This window comes from Mytilus trossulus, chromosome 10 (assembly GCF_036588685.1).
Source record: "Mytilus trossulus isolate FHL-02 chromosome 10, PNRI_Mtr1.1.1.hap1, whole genome shotgun sequence".
Lineage (NCBI taxonomy): Eukaryota > Metazoa > Mollusca > Bivalvia > Mytilida > Mytilidae > Mytilus > Mytilus trossulus.
Window position 1 is genome coordinate 60220884 of NC_086382.1, and position 16110 is coordinate 60236993.

General features: G+C 32.2%; 1 protein-coding gene across 1 annotated transcript in view; it reads left to right on the forward strand.

The window, feature by feature from the left end:
* The window catches only part of LOC134686440 (pyrokinin-1 receptor-like), a 32201-nt gene extending 25119 nt beyond the window's left edge, over positions 1-7082 (forward strand). The window contains exons 2-5 of the mRNA XM_063546105.1: positions 1342-1929; positions 3498-3623; positions 5158-5413; positions 6252-7082. Of these exons, the coding sequence (XP_063402175.1) occupies positions 1342-1929; positions 3498-3623; positions 5158-5413; positions 6252-6270 (989 nt within the window). The 3' untranslated portion in view covers positions 6271-7082. The remainder of the gene's footprint in view (positions 1-1341; positions 1930-3497; positions 3624-5157; positions 5414-6251) is intronic.
* The last annotated feature ends 9028 nt before the right edge of the window (positions 7083-16110 follow it).

The following is a 16110-nucleotide window of genomic DNA, read 5'->3' on the forward strand; positions in this document are numbered from 1 at the left end:
TAGTACTTTCTTAGCTAGGATGTCATAACCGTTGTGTCATAGTATCGTCAAGAAAAATAGGAATATAAAAATTAGGAATGCATTGGATTCGTCATAAGGATTATAAACCAAAAATATATTTAGTAGACAATAACAATCAAAACCAATGAGTAAACAAAGACTTATAAAACAAAAAGACATTTACATCAACAGTTATAAATAATAAATAAGAAACAACACGAACTTCAGCAATATGGATCAAATTTTGTGAATTAATGATACATGTATAAAATTCAATGTAATTTATAGCCAATGAAATATAACGTTAGAATTTGATTTGGAATCTTAATCAGATTAAATTGAAAGACAATGAAAATGATGTCTAGTTAGGACAAGACTACTTTTTGAGTACGTATGCAAAATGGAAGATCGCGTGTGGGTATAATCCCGAATGTTGCTATTTGTTGTATTTGGAAATGTATTCATGTAACCTTTTATTTAACCCCTAACTTAAAATAGCACGTATTAATAATGCGTGTTCATTTACTAAAAGGAAAGGAATGTCAATACTGAAAGAGAAACATGGGTTAACCATTTGATTGACTGATGCAATCTATAAAAAAAACCTCGTTCTTGTACAGTTAAAACCGAAGATTAACATATGTTTTTAACCTTTAATTTGAAATCAAACACCTAAAAAATCTAATTGCACGAGTATCTTATCCATTATATCTATTTTTATGTTTGTATTGGTTTATATGACCGTTGGCAGACCTCGGTGGTCACCTGAATGTTTAATTAGACAGCGTTTAAATAAAAATACATTAAATTCTGATGCATATTATCAAGCCCTCGAATCTTTAATCTTACATCGTTTAATTAAGATTTTTTATAATTGTGATATACGTTTTAGATTTATTTAAACCAAATATGAGAATTGGAGTCAAATCGGAGAACATGAATTTGACAGTCAATGTCCCTTTCACAAAGTCAGAATTATTGCAAAGAGTTTTTTTCTTCAGGAAATTATAAAACGGTTACTAGTATTTTAACACTTTTGTCAACTTTAAACATATTCACTAAAATGTTTTCGGTAAATATAAACTGATACCCGTAACCTTTAAACATAAAGCTAATGCATATCCAAATAAAGCACCACTGTCGTTAAACGTATACGTAATGCCATGCTTTTGTCATTGATAAAAGCTAAAGGTAGTAACAAATTTTATCTGAACTACTTGGTGATTTTCAAGTTTTTCAGAGAATATATTACAGCAGTTTAACTATTACTTTACAATTTGGTTGTCAATGATATACATTATTGGAGTCTTATCTTACTATATATTTTTTTTTTCATTTCAGCATGGCCGCCGGAGTTGTACAGTATTTGGGAAGCTTATCCATTTCGTTTTGGTGGTGAATTTTGTATTCTCAAATCTTACATTCAAGAAGGCACTGCATATGCTTCAGTGTTGACAATAACAGCATTCACAGTTGAGCGCTATGTAGCAATATGTCATCCATTGCGATTTCAAGGATTTTCAAATCTTTCAAGGTCAATCAAAGTTATTATATCTGTATGGTTGGCTTCTTTTAGTTTCGCTCTACCGTATGCACTTTATGGAAAACAGTTTTATTATGTATTAGATCCAAATACAAATGAGCCACTTGAAGATTCACTCGTTTGCAGCATTCCACTTGAATATTTAGAAATGATGAAGATAATATTTCAAGTTTCAACTTTTGCATTCTTTTGTCTTCCAATGACAATAATACTTGTTATGTACATTCTAATTGGAATAACTCTGTATAATTCAGACATGATAGGGGATAATAAAAGTTTTTCAAGGTCAAGTAAAACGAGCGCAGCCTCAAATTCATTAGGACAACGAAATAGTAATCATGTATATGACCCAACCAAAGCACGCAAATCTGTTCTGAAAATGCTAGGTACGTATGTAATTTATAATATGGTGTACATTTTAGCTTCTGATTTATGGGCATTATTTCTTTTATTTGTGAGTCCGTCTGCTTCTTAAGTTGAAGATACCTGACCTCAATTTGATACACATGATACTCGTTTTGTCTACATATGACTCATAAGCTCCCGATCTAAAACTGAAAAAAGGTCAAATAAACACGAGCTAGACTAGCAGTGTAAACCAACACAAAAATTGTACACATCAAAACCAATCAAATATCAAAAGCAAAAACAAATATTTCAATCGGCAATATGATTTACGAAATAAATGATCGAAAAATGTAGCTTAACGACGATAAAACAAGCATTCTTAAACTAAACACAAGATGTAAAAGTGGAAAAAAAACCAACAACTTCGTTTTGTTTTGTGTTTTATAACAAATAATTGATTCACAACCAATGTGAAAACTAAACCTCTGATAAAGACATTTTATACCTAAAATCATTTATTTAAACAAAAGATGTTTTGGTAAATCATTAGAAGGTAATATAAATAGTATACTTAATGAAGGAGAATATATAAACAATATTTTTGATCCGATCCACAGCTATCATATTAGTAAATATTTTTTTTCTTTGGAAAAAGAGGTTATACTGGATTTGGAAAGAATTTTTGTACAGATAAATGCGAATGCCTGATACATAAGAGACGTTAGGACGACTTACTAAAGAAAAATTTTCAAAAGTCGAGAACTTTAATTTGATTCTTTTAGTCGGGAGACCATTGTTAAGGAATAAAAAATCTAAGAAGTATTGATAGGTTGTAAAGCTCCCTTTTGAGATAGTTTTTTTTTTAAACTTGGCGGGAAAAGACTGACTCGGGACTTTTTCATTATATTCGCATACTTACTTAGTTCTTTTTAAGAAATATAAAAAAAACAGAATCTAGTATCTGCTTTAGTTTTTGTTAATGGTATATAACGAGCTATAGAAGTCTTATATAAAAAGAAAAATGGAGTTATTGGACCAACTGTTTTACCCTGCATCGTAGAGGAAAACGAAAGATTCTGAACATACATTCATGAACCTCGGGCCAGATGAATGACACCTACGGTTGCGGGAATTCTCGCCACATTGAAGACCCACTGATGGCATTCGGCTTTTGTCTGCTCTATGGTCGGGTTGTTGTTGCTTTGACGCATTCACCATTTCCTTTCTCCATTTTATAAACCTCACCTAAGTACATCTTTAAAGCAATCTCAAAGCCATTATCAGTGTACCGGTAATTCGTTTTATATGATACATTATGTATTACATCTCATTGCGATCGGACACATAAACGCATATATATAGATTTTACTGCACGACGAGAATAATTCAGATGACTGTATTAATATGCCTCATAATAAAGATGACTTTTTTTTTGGTGATACGTTCAACAAAGTATTTTTATGTAACGTGTGCGTGTGTTTTTATTGTATGATGATCTTATTTTTTTGCATAGTTTATTCGTAGATTTAAAATCTACAATTTTGTTTATCACATGAATGAATTACCTTTTCATAATACTAAATTATATACTTATTTTTCATTGTAGTTGCCGTTGTGATAGCTTTCTTCTTGTGCTGGGCACCGTTTCATTCACAAAGACTGATGACATTGTATATAACCGTCTGGACACCAGAGCTTCATACCATTCAAACAACGCTATTTTATATCTCTGGTGGGTATTCTAGACTGTTAAAACATATATTTTCTTTTTAAGGGGTTTCGTTCCTTGCATCTTAGCAAATCATAAATTATATTTGATCTTTGTCATAATTACAATCCATCCAACCCTAAACCATTCAAACTAAAAATGCTAAGTTCATTTTATTTTATAGTTAGCGTGTTATTCTTCTGTGTATTATCGCCTACACAATCTTTCAAAAGGAACCATTTTTAATATCTTAATTTTATAAATCACCCAATGAGACGAGAATGTTAAATGCATCAAACCTTTCATGCACAGACACTTGTTTCTATCCATGGGAAGGTTGACTATCCATATAAATAGAAACAAAGGTGGATAACGTTTTGTTTTAGGTCACGACAGTCTCCGCTTCGGACACTTTTTAAACAAAGTGCAAAAACAAATTAATGCAAAATATGTTATTTATATGGATAGTCGACCTTCCCATTGATAGAAACAAGTGCCTGTGCTTTCATGGTCATACATTTCATATTTACAAAACTAAATTTTTCAAAGAAATAAGGTTATTCTTATCCAACGCATAAGATTACATTAGCCGTATTTACTTTTTTGGGAATTTTTGGTTTTCAATGCTCTTCATCTTTGTACTTGTTGGCTTTATAATTATTTCGATCTGAGCGTCACTGATGAGTCTTATGTAGACATAACACGCGTCTGGCGTATTATAGTCGGACAAACCATGATCTCTTTATGCAGCTATTACACACAAAAAATGACTAAGTCAAACTATATGTCATTTTCTGTTCTTAATGCAGCTAGTACACAAAAGGGAAACAATGACTAACAACAACCTGTCATTTTCAGAATATTAGAAACAAATTTAAATCATGTGGCAAAGCACACCTTTATTGTGTGTATGTACTTCCTACAAAATATTTAAGATGTACCTCCAAAACTTTAAGAGGCGATAGCTGGACAAACAATAAATTCAAGCGGACAGGGGTAATGTCATATGCCCTCTACCTACATTTTGTCGCATAAAACAGACCAACAGTCAAACAATACGACATAGAAAGCTTAAGCCCGAGAAACACGAACCCATCAAACAGAGGGGGTGATGACTTTTTGGTACGAATACTAATTGTGATAACTAGATCATACAAATCTAGATTATCTGCTTTTATAACTTCACCGTGAATTTGACGATGTCTATGATGTTTAGTCTGACCTTCCCTCTTGAGAAAATCGTGTTAAATATGCATGGAATATTTGCAACTGCACGTTTAAAAACCAACAATCATCATCAATCTCTCTTGTAAAGTCTACCATCATGTCAATCCACTAAAAACTTTATTATATATCAACTTCAAAGCACGTTTATAGACATTCATAAATATTTATTGCATATTTTACCATTTATAGCTAGATTGCTATTAAGAAAATAAGTGGCGGACACTGAACTTCACGTACTTATGAATTCTGTAAAGGAAACGAAAACGCTAAGCTTCAATTATACATGTGTATATCTACAGAACAATTAAATGGAATCTATGTATCTTTTCAGGAGTTCTGTATTTCGTCAGCTCAACGGTAAATCCTATATTGTATAATTTAATGTCCAAGAAATTCAGACAAGCCTCAAAGAAGACATTGTGTAAATGTTGTTTTAAAAAAGAGTTCAGCTCAAAAGCAAGCCTTTTTGGTAATGGAACATACAGGGACAGACCATCACAGTATTCTTACAGCAGGATTTCAAGGAATGGAATGATCCAGAGCCGATCAACTACCCTGCATGAGACGTCAGTAGCTGATATTTCTGTGTAATACGACGATTATCATATTTACCTATATAAATGCAAGCATATTTATAATGCTACACACATTAGTTATTGAAAAAATGTCTTTATTATAATTTCGTGGTGAATATTTTTTCATAATTGTTTGAGTAATTCCAATCATTTAACCTTGTTATATTTGTTCTATATATTATTGTTTTTAAGATATCAGAAAAAAACACGCATTACGTTATATTTAGCCATTGCGACCAAGTTTAAGGATCTAATACATTTAGTATGAATGAAACCTATGAATGAATGATGTTGATTAACGTTCAATTTGTACTATCAATTTTAGTAGATACAATACAACTGTTCCCCCTAGGATGACTGAAATATTATCACTTTTTCCTCCGACCAGCAGTAAAACCCTTCTCAATTTTGGCGTCAGAATGAGGACGTTTAATCTAATGCCACGTTCTCTGCCCGTTGAAACTCTTGCACGAACTGTTATAGGGGTCCTTATGTGATCTGTTGCAAGGCAAACTGTGTGTACCAAATAAAAATATAAACCTTGTTCATCCAGTAAATGCAAATATACAATTCTTTCAATTATCTTATTAGAATACCGGTATTTACATATTTTAAAATGCAGGAACCTTTCTATTGACATTGTGTATTCACATTTTTTGCCGTTGCCTTACAATACCAATATATTAACTCGATCTAAAAAAAACTTCAATATAATTAAGTGTGCTTTTTCCTACATATAACGCGACTAAGGAACGCATTTCTGATGTAATTTCCTTTCTTCTGTTTACCATTCACCTGCACAGTCATTTCCCACTGATACCAGAAGTATAACAATTTCTTTCTTTTGCAGGCATAGGCACCATGTGTAGATTATTTTCTGCAAGTTTATGTGGACATTGCACGCTTTTTGCATGATTGATGCGAAGGATTTAAACATCTGACAGCACATAGCGCACAATTTTTAACTTTGATCCCACCGGTGAAGTTGACATGGGAATTTCACTTTTATATGTGTTGTAAAGACATTTGATTTTAAATCACAAATATCACCCACGTAGCATGCTTTCAATTTAATTTCGTTGCAAAGTATTTTAAATAATACAATTTTTGTCACTCACACTTTCGATAGCACAGATTCACATTTAATCAAAAACAATGCAAAGAGAATGTTATAATTGGAAAGTTAACAATTTAATTGCAGAATGTCGGTGACTTATCAGCTGGATTCGTTTGTTTTTCCATGTGCCCTTGTCGGACTGAAAATGTCTAATCGTAGGATTTACCAGTTTAAAGCCGTTATTGGATATCAGATTACAGCTACGTTTTCCGAATTGATAAAATGGACATTTTGAAAGGATTGCCTGTTTGTGAATTGTAGATACGAAAATCGGGAGATCTTTATAACCAGCTGGAAGTGACATGATGAAAGTTTAATGCACGTTTCAAGTTTCCATTACGTTCTATCATTTCATCGTAGACTAACTTAAATTGATATTGTTTTGGTCAATAAAGTCTAAAAGAATCAAATTTGGTATCCTTGACTTTATGACTGAGAACAATGTTCTTGTGTACGCCTATTTGATAAAGAATCAATACAAATCATCTAAAATGGGATACGTATATGTGTGAACATAAAATATATTCAAAAGTAAAGTTTTTAAACCATGTGATAAGAAAACATTCAAAGGGGCACTAGCTGCCAAATTGATCTTCATCGATTTTACTCAAATTCTCATATTTGATTTATAACAATGTAAAACCATTATTCAAATTATAAAAATGCTTTAAAAAACAGTATAACGGGCATGGGCTCTATAATACAATGCTTCGTTTCTATTTTTTTTGTCTACAGTAACACACTATCTAATTAACTGTCGAGTTGAACTCCGATTGACATATTAGCGATATAAACATAAATATAGATATAAAAAGAAAGATGACTCTTGCATTTTGATTTTTCTAGATTATTTAGTTTGATAATATAGGTTGGACATATATGTCATTCGGTGGGTTTTTTTTTCTGTACAAGAACGATTTTTTTTGTGGACCGAATCAGTCATTCAAATAATTTGCTTTGTTTCACTTTTAAATTGATATTCTTGTCCTTTAAAGAACTGAACAGGCAAAATGCATTTCAATGCATAGTAATGGTTCAAAATTGAGGTTCACATGCATACGGATTAAATGCGGTCGAATTGTTCAATTGCAAGTAAATAATTCATCTTCAATGTTTCTTTGGTTATTTTGATTTTTTGATTTTTAACTATAATGGTTTCTAAAAGTGATAAATTATATCACTATATCACTATCATTAATGATTGAACAAATCATATTTTTTATATTTCTCGTAGCTAGTGCCTCTTTAAAGCAAATAACAATATACAGATAGGCTATAAAAAAATACTAAAGACAAAGGAATGTATTTACGTCCGCTCTTCTGCAAATTCATTAAATTGTAAAAGAGAGAATATTCTATAAATAAATATAGGAAGATATATAAAGTCTATTTGAACTCGCGACAATTTAATTTACTCTTATCATTCACAAGTCAATACATCAAAGCCATTTTTGGGCAGTTAACAGATCGATATCATAATTGTGTTTAACTCCAGATAATCGGTACAATGCAAAGTAAAATATTTCTTTTTATCTGTCGCAACAACAAAGAAGATTAAATTGCATTTAACTCCTTCAAAACCTGTTTGGCTTCAATCATAATGTCTTGTATATATTGTGCAATGGCCCATATAACCTTGAACGCTCAGAAAACCATGTCTTGTATATATTGGTTAACACTAATGTTCTCTATTCAAGATAATAACTAATTCAGGGGTACATGTAGCAACCACAACAACGGCTTGTCTGATTCGTCTGAAAATTACAGGATAGATAATTCTTATTTTGATGAACAGATTTTATACCGAATGACAGATTTACTCTAAATGCTTCAGTTTCAGAGTTACAAGCAAACATATATAGTTTACCCCTATGTTCTATTTTGAGCCATGGCGGCCATCTTGGTTGGTTGGCCAGGTAATCGGACATATTTTTAAATTAGTAGTTTCAGAAGGGAAGATTTTTGTTAAAATTAACGACAACGCCAAGTGATGAGAAAAGCTCACCAGGTGAGCTAAAATCATGTGTTTTCGTTTTTGCTAATGTGCCCTGTCTATATACATTTCCTTTTTATCTACTCGTTTGGTGTGTTTGGCCTTTTAATATGGACTTTCCGTTTTGAATATTTTTCGAAGACGATATTTTTGTTATTTCAATTTAATGTTGTGTTTCCCTCTGTCTTAGTTCGTAACCCGGATATGTCTTGTCTTAATTGATTTATGACCATCTTGAGCAGCGGTATACTTCAGTTGCCTTTATTTCTATATGTTACTCTAAAATAATTAAGAAGTGGTTCGGAGAACTACTGTGAGCATGTTAAGAAGGAAAATTACGAAAAATACCATTGCAGGCAAAATCAGTTGCTACTACATTGACATGGTAACATCACCCATGCTAAAACTTAAAATTCCAACACTACATGCCACTCCAGTAAAGTTTTGTTAAATGAATGAGCTTTAAAAAACAAATACGGACACGCGTTTCATTTTGTAACTCAACCGTTTTGTACGGAGCCCTTTAAGTCCTAAAGATGAAATATAAAATATATTTGTCCGCGCGAATTTTAAACTCGAGCGTACAATTCTTAATCTTGTGCTCAAAACTTTAAATCATTCATGGTTCATTGCTCAAGACAGTTATTTTTTGAAAAAGCAGTGTTTTGTAAAATAAAACCGGATATTATGAATATCGTTTTAGTATCAGTCTCCGCATGAAAATATAGCTGTTTTATGTGCTTTGGAAATCTGTGCAGAGGACGACAAAAGATTGTTAATGTTTGTGTCATTTTGGCAGTGTTTTGTAAAATAAAACCGGATATTATGAATATCGTTTTAGTATCAGTCTCCGCATGAAAATGTAGCTGTTTTATGTGCTTTGGAAATCTTTGCAGAGGACGACAAAAGATTGTTAATGTTTGTGTCATTTTGGTCTTTTGTGGATAGTTGTCTCATTGGCAATCAAACCACATCTTCTTTTTTATACTTACTAATGAGAATGGAAACGGGGGATATGTCAAAGAGACAGCAACCCGACAAAAGAACCGATAACAGCCGAAAACCACCAACGAGTCTTCAATTCAGAAAGGAAAACCGAGACCGAGATCTGATTCCTAAATAAAATGTTTACTTTTTAAGTCAAAATGATGCTGAACTTCAAAACATATAAATGAACTAAAATTTAAAAAAAAAAACTACTAAACTAACGAAGGCAAGAGTATCTTGACATGGGACAGGTGCAAAAATTTGTTGGGGTTTAACATGTTTTGTGAGATTTTAACCCTCCACTTATACATCTGGCCAATGTAGAATAAAGAAACACACAGCTATGCGCACAATAAAATTCAGTTAAAAAGAAGTCTGACTTCGATGTCAGAGTATAAATAACATAAGGGATAAGCAATATGACAATAAAACATAAAACATAACTTAACAAGGACTACTCGCAGTTACTGACATATCAGCTATAGACCTCAACTAAACTGATTGAACGATTATGTCTCCATCATATGAAAATCAAGCACAATCCCTCCTGTTAGGTGTTTAGAATTATACTACCATTAAATATATGAAATTTTTAAAACCCGTATTATGCCAACAACTTGTTTAAGAATGAATGTGTTTATGTCAGATATAAAGATCCTGAGTGAATTAATTTTAATACCAACATATGCAATCCTAAATAACCTCACAATAGACTAGTATCGTAACTATATCCCTTTTTGATAAGTCTGTTTAAAGGTTTGCCTAGCTTTTAATGTGAATGTTTGCAGATTTAGATAGTCACTTTTGTGAAAAATGGAAACGCTGAAAAAAATAACCTAATCATAAAGGCAATTCCACATTAAGAACTATCAACCAAAGTATTTTGACTAATCCAACGAGATAACAACTGATCAACCGGCTGTTAAAAACGTTTTAGGAAACCTTAACCTTTCATCTGCTGATAGAGATGCAGTAGTTGAGAAAATCAAAGAATTAGACCAGACCAAAAGGAAGTGATGTTGAAAGCCCAGTCGGATATTTCTATTCAGATTGTTTAACAAGTAGGTCTAGGTCATCTTGGAAACGTCAAAGAGTAACGAAAAGTATACCTCATTTAAAACAGAAGATACATTTCTTATCGATGATATTTTGGTAATATTTACTTACCTGAAGTTTTGATAGATTCATGTGTGTCTGCATATCAAAATTATGTTGATCATAGTTGATTCTTTTTAATCGAAGCTTAGCTAAAAAAAAAAAAAGAGGAGAAATGAAAGATACTAGAAGGAACAGTCAAACTCATCAATTGAAAATAAATTGACAACGCCATGGCTTAAAATGACAAAGGCAAACAGAAAAATAATAGTACACAAAAAACATAAAAAACTTAAGACTGAGCAACACGAGCCCCTTCAAAAACTGCAGATCCTGCTCAACATGTGGCATCCGTCGTGGTGCTCGCGTTATTACATAAGACATTATTGTTTAATAAACTGAATGTGACTTTTCCCTTTGTAATACTGGTTATTTTAAGCATTCCTTTCAAGTTTTGTCATAATCAGTTCAATAGCTTTCGAAAATCTAGCATAATCAAAAGACGGCATCTACAGCGATTTGAGCAAAATTTCTTTGACAAGTCCCCAACCCGCATCATGATATAATATAGTGTGGACCAATAAACGATCAAATATTTATCTGATCTGCCTACAAACAGTTGATTTTGTTACAAATGATGATTTTAGGAAGATATTGTCTTCTTTATAAGGTCTCATTTGGTCCATTTATACCTCTCATTTCCTCAAAATTTCAGGCCAATAAATAAAAATAATGGGATAACTTTCACTCATTTTTGATAGAATTGTTATAAGAAATGAGTAATTGATTGATTGATTGTTGGTTGCTTTACGCCGCATTAGCACAACATGAGTAATTGAAGTATTCAAATGAACAATCCATATAAAAGTTTACGGTCTCCAAGGAGGTTACAATAAGTCCTTACGTAAAAAATAGATTTACGTCGTCGCGTTCCAGAGTGACATAAAAGGCTTCTCTTTAAGTGAATAATTTGTTGTTACAGCGTTTTAAAAAATCATTTACTTATAACTATATTTTTATTAAAGGATATTTTCTCTGCTGTTGTCTGTTCAATGGTCGGATTGTTGTCTCTTTTACACATTCCCCATTTCCATTCTCAATTTTATCATAGCATAATATAAGAAATAAGAAGGAAAAGCTCAACAAAACACTAAATATTGCCTATTCTGTCAACTTAATATTCATGGTAGAGTCCTATTTCATGGAAATTTTCTAATAAAATGTAGTTTCCAGACTCAATCCACTCAGAAAATTTCATTTTTTGTAATTCTTTACTTAAATAGCAAGAAATTATAACAAATGAGAGTACTCACAAGGTCAAATGTGCATGTACAGCTTACCATATTAGGTGTAATACCACCAATGATTTCCCCTATTAGTCTTTGTTATATTTGCACTTTTCAAAAAATGGTGCGGAATTTATCTTTATTTCAAATAAAAAAATACTTGACATGAGTTAAGTTTTATCCTGTCCAGAAAATCATTCACATAACATATCATTGCATATCAGAAAATAACTATCACTTGAAGTTAACCAATCAAATTGTCCCCCTATTCAATCTATGTTTAAGATTTAGTAACCAAGTAAGCTTAAATTTCCAAAATATTCTATAGTAACACAAGATAAAAAGAATAATGGTGATCTGAAATACCCATGACATATGTTTATGACCAGAACATGTTTTACTGCATTAAAATGTAGGATTAATAACCTACAACTGTCAAATTCATGGGAATATTTTTTTTCGACCTATTTTCGTATACAACCGGATATGACGTACCATGATTTGGTGGTATTACTCCAAAAAATCCTGTATATAGTCTAAATTGGTAGGTCACATTCATGAAAAGGGAAGGGGATTGAAGTTACGACGTAAGAAATATATCCGATATCATCTGTGATAGAGTCCTTAAAATTTACGGAGGGATGATTTTAACCATTTGGAACTCTTGGAGCGGCAACCCTCCATAAAGAAAATCATGATAGGAAATACAAGCGCAGGTGTATCGTATCAACTGGGAGATATATACTGTGTATGCAGGCGCTGCTGGGATGTTGCTACATAGAAATGGAAAGTTCACAAGTGGGAAGTTGAAATCATCTCGTTTGTCGTAAAGTTTTTTTTGTACCAGAAACACGTAGAACCATTGTGAAAAGGCTACCTTAAAATTTATAAATCTTGCACACAAATTTCCTATATGATTATAATATGTAGGTCTGTCGTCGACTGTTAACAAAACTTGTTTGGGTAATAAGAATCAATGAATATTGTGTATGCATTTATGACATGAAATTGCTACCTACAATTCACAAAGCTTAAAGCAACGGACATCAGTTTTATTGCTGTTCTTCATCTCAGTCACAATGATGCTTTTAACGTTCTTTTTATTTTACCTTTTTAAGTTCAAAACGGATTACTTTGCTGTATAAAACACTCTTATGCCTTTTGATTGCATTATTACCAGGGCATTTTGAAGCTGCTTGTTTAATCGCAATGTGTTATTTTTAATAATGAATTGGTTGCGTTATTTTATTGGAGTGATAATTAAAGTACTGAAGGAAATGGTGTGATAACAACAGAAGATAACATTTCATTGTTATGAAGTTACCAAAGCACAACAATGAGTGATTACATGATAACTGGTACCTCTCTAAACAAAGACTCGATAAATTTACATCTGTGTTAAGTAGTAAGGACGACAAGCAGCATACAGATAAACATTATATCAAGATATAAAGCACAGGATCACAACAAATTTATTTAACATGTCAGTTATGATTCCCTAATATGCATTTCTATTAAATATGAAATTGTGCATTCGTTGTTTTCCAGACAATGAAGTGAAAGCGAGTCTCAATCAGATCACTCTCCGTCCAAGTCACAGTTTGTTAAAGTGAACCATTATAGGTCACAATATGGTTTTCAATACTGACCCTTGACTCACACCGAACAACAAACTATAAAAGGCCAATACATGACTTTAGTGTAAAGCCAATCATACGAGAAAATGAGCGGTCTAATCTATATATAAAACGAGAAACACTTATGAAACAAACGACAACCACTGAGAATTACAGATTCGCAACTTAGAACAAATGCAGCGGGGTTTAATGTTCACTCTCACATAAACCAATAGAGAATTCGCGGAACATAGAAAGACACATTATAAAATATCAATTGAAATGGCTTTACTCAATCAGAAGAAATATTAACACAAACAAGCGAATATACATTGAACGAATACATTTAGTATATGACATAATATGTATCATGTCAAAGTTATGATTCTCTAAGACATCTACACGAATATGTCCTTTTCACGATAATCGATGTTTAAGCCCTGTTAATATATTTCTAGCAAATTGCTAGGAAAGCTTCAAATGTTTGTAAAATGATGAATAGAAAAATCTTATCCTTTGGAATGCAGTGAATTGATTTACTTGATGGATAGGAAAGTGTTACCAGGACTAAAAGCAGGTTAGTGTTTGCTTATAGGTTATTTCTCGATTCTGTAAATAAAAAAGGGTCAAAAGTCATATTTTTTAAAGTTCTTGTTTATAAGACATCCTCTATTTGCCACCTTCTGACGTGCTATTTCGCTTTGTAAGCTAACAACTTACGTAGCTATATTCAGTCTACAATTCCGACTTCCCTTTTGTCAAGCAGTTTACTTTACCAGCCCCTCGTTTAGTCGACAGGCCAAGAGTTATTTTTTCAACTCATTAATCCCTTTTTTAAGATTTTGTTTACGACATGTACAAAAATTTTATAAAAAAAGAAGATGTGGTATGATTGCCAATGAGACAACTATCCACAAAAAATGTGTCGATTCAATTTTTCATCTTTATATAAAAAGAAAAATATGTTATAATGTCAATAATAATGGAAACTAATTACCATATGACGAGCCTTAAAGTATCTCCAGCAAATTAAGTAGATAAATTGGCGGACAGCACACTTTCTCTTCAAATATGTCGAGAAAATACATCATATTAAGAGACAATAATATGCAAATTACCACAAATTTCTCACTTGGGACGGACGCACGTCATTTGCAGAAGAGTGAAAATAGTTTTGTGTAAAACAAAACATCATATTAAAAAAACACCCACAGACACACACACAGAAACAGTACAAATTAGCCAGAGCGTAGTGGTATTCAATTCCTTCAAAAGTTCGTAAACATCTATTGAAAGCCTAGAAGAAAGTGCAAACAAAATATTGCTTCTTTAAATATAACTCAGTCTGGCGTAATTAAACCATGAAAGATTTAAAGTTGTGCGCATAATTTTAAAAAGTATGCACTCATCATTCAAAACGTTGTGCGCATGGATTTAAAAGTGGGATGAAAGATACCAGAGGGACAGTCAAACTCATTAATTGAAAATAAACTGACAACGCCATTGCCAAAAATGAAAAAGACAAACAGACAAACAATAGCACACATGACACAACATAGAAAACTAAAGAATAAGCAACACGAACCCCACCAAAAACTAGGGATGATAATTGTGCGCATAAGATTAAAATAGTTGTGAGGACAACATTTAAAGTCGTGCATACAAAGAAATAGAACTTCATTTTTTTTGTACTTAAAAGGGCTCCGTCGTTTTGCGATTGGGAGGCAATTTCTACTGTTTTATTAATAACTAACATGTTTTTACAGCAATTCTGGATATCTAGAAGCTGTTTGAATAAACTATGCTTTTGTTTTATTGATGAAGTATTGTCAGATAAAATCGATGATGGATGAAGTAAATAACGTCAGGTCAGATAACAACAAAAAAGAATACAATCTAACTGTAAATATGGCGTCCGTCAGTAAATTCGACGGATACTATTCTATTTTGATTCATTTATCGTAAAAAAGAAAATGCATTTAAACAACAATGTCATCAATATGAGCATCATATGATTTTTCAAATTAAATCAAACAAAAGTTAAAAAATGTTATATATACTTAGCTTGGTTAGCCAAGTTTACTATTCAAACGTGTATAAAGACATTCGTATGAAATAAAATCCATTGTTTTATCTAATGTATTGATATTTAAAAATTTCTCGGTACTTCCAACAACCTTTCTGCTTGCCGAAATATACAAATTGGAGGAGCATTCACATATAGGAGTACACAAGTCGACATGAATAGCATGAAAAACAAAAGTGTAACCGTTTTCATCGACACGATAACATATTATGTGAGTGGAACCATTAATCAAGAGTAAACATGTGAATTGTTTTTACTTTGGAAAGCTCGAACCAGCTGTTGATATAGAACATTAAATATGTGATGTTGTTTCCATACAAACAGATGCGTGGAACTGATGGAACATTCGCAATACTCAAAGGCACCAGGATTATAATTTAGAACGCCATAGCGCGTTACGTCTACAAAAAACTCATCAAAGACGCTCATTTCAAAATAGTTATAAAGCCAAACAAGTACAAGGTTAAAGTGCATTAAGGACCCAAATATTCCCCAAAATTGAGCGAAATGCGGCCAAGGTAATCTATAC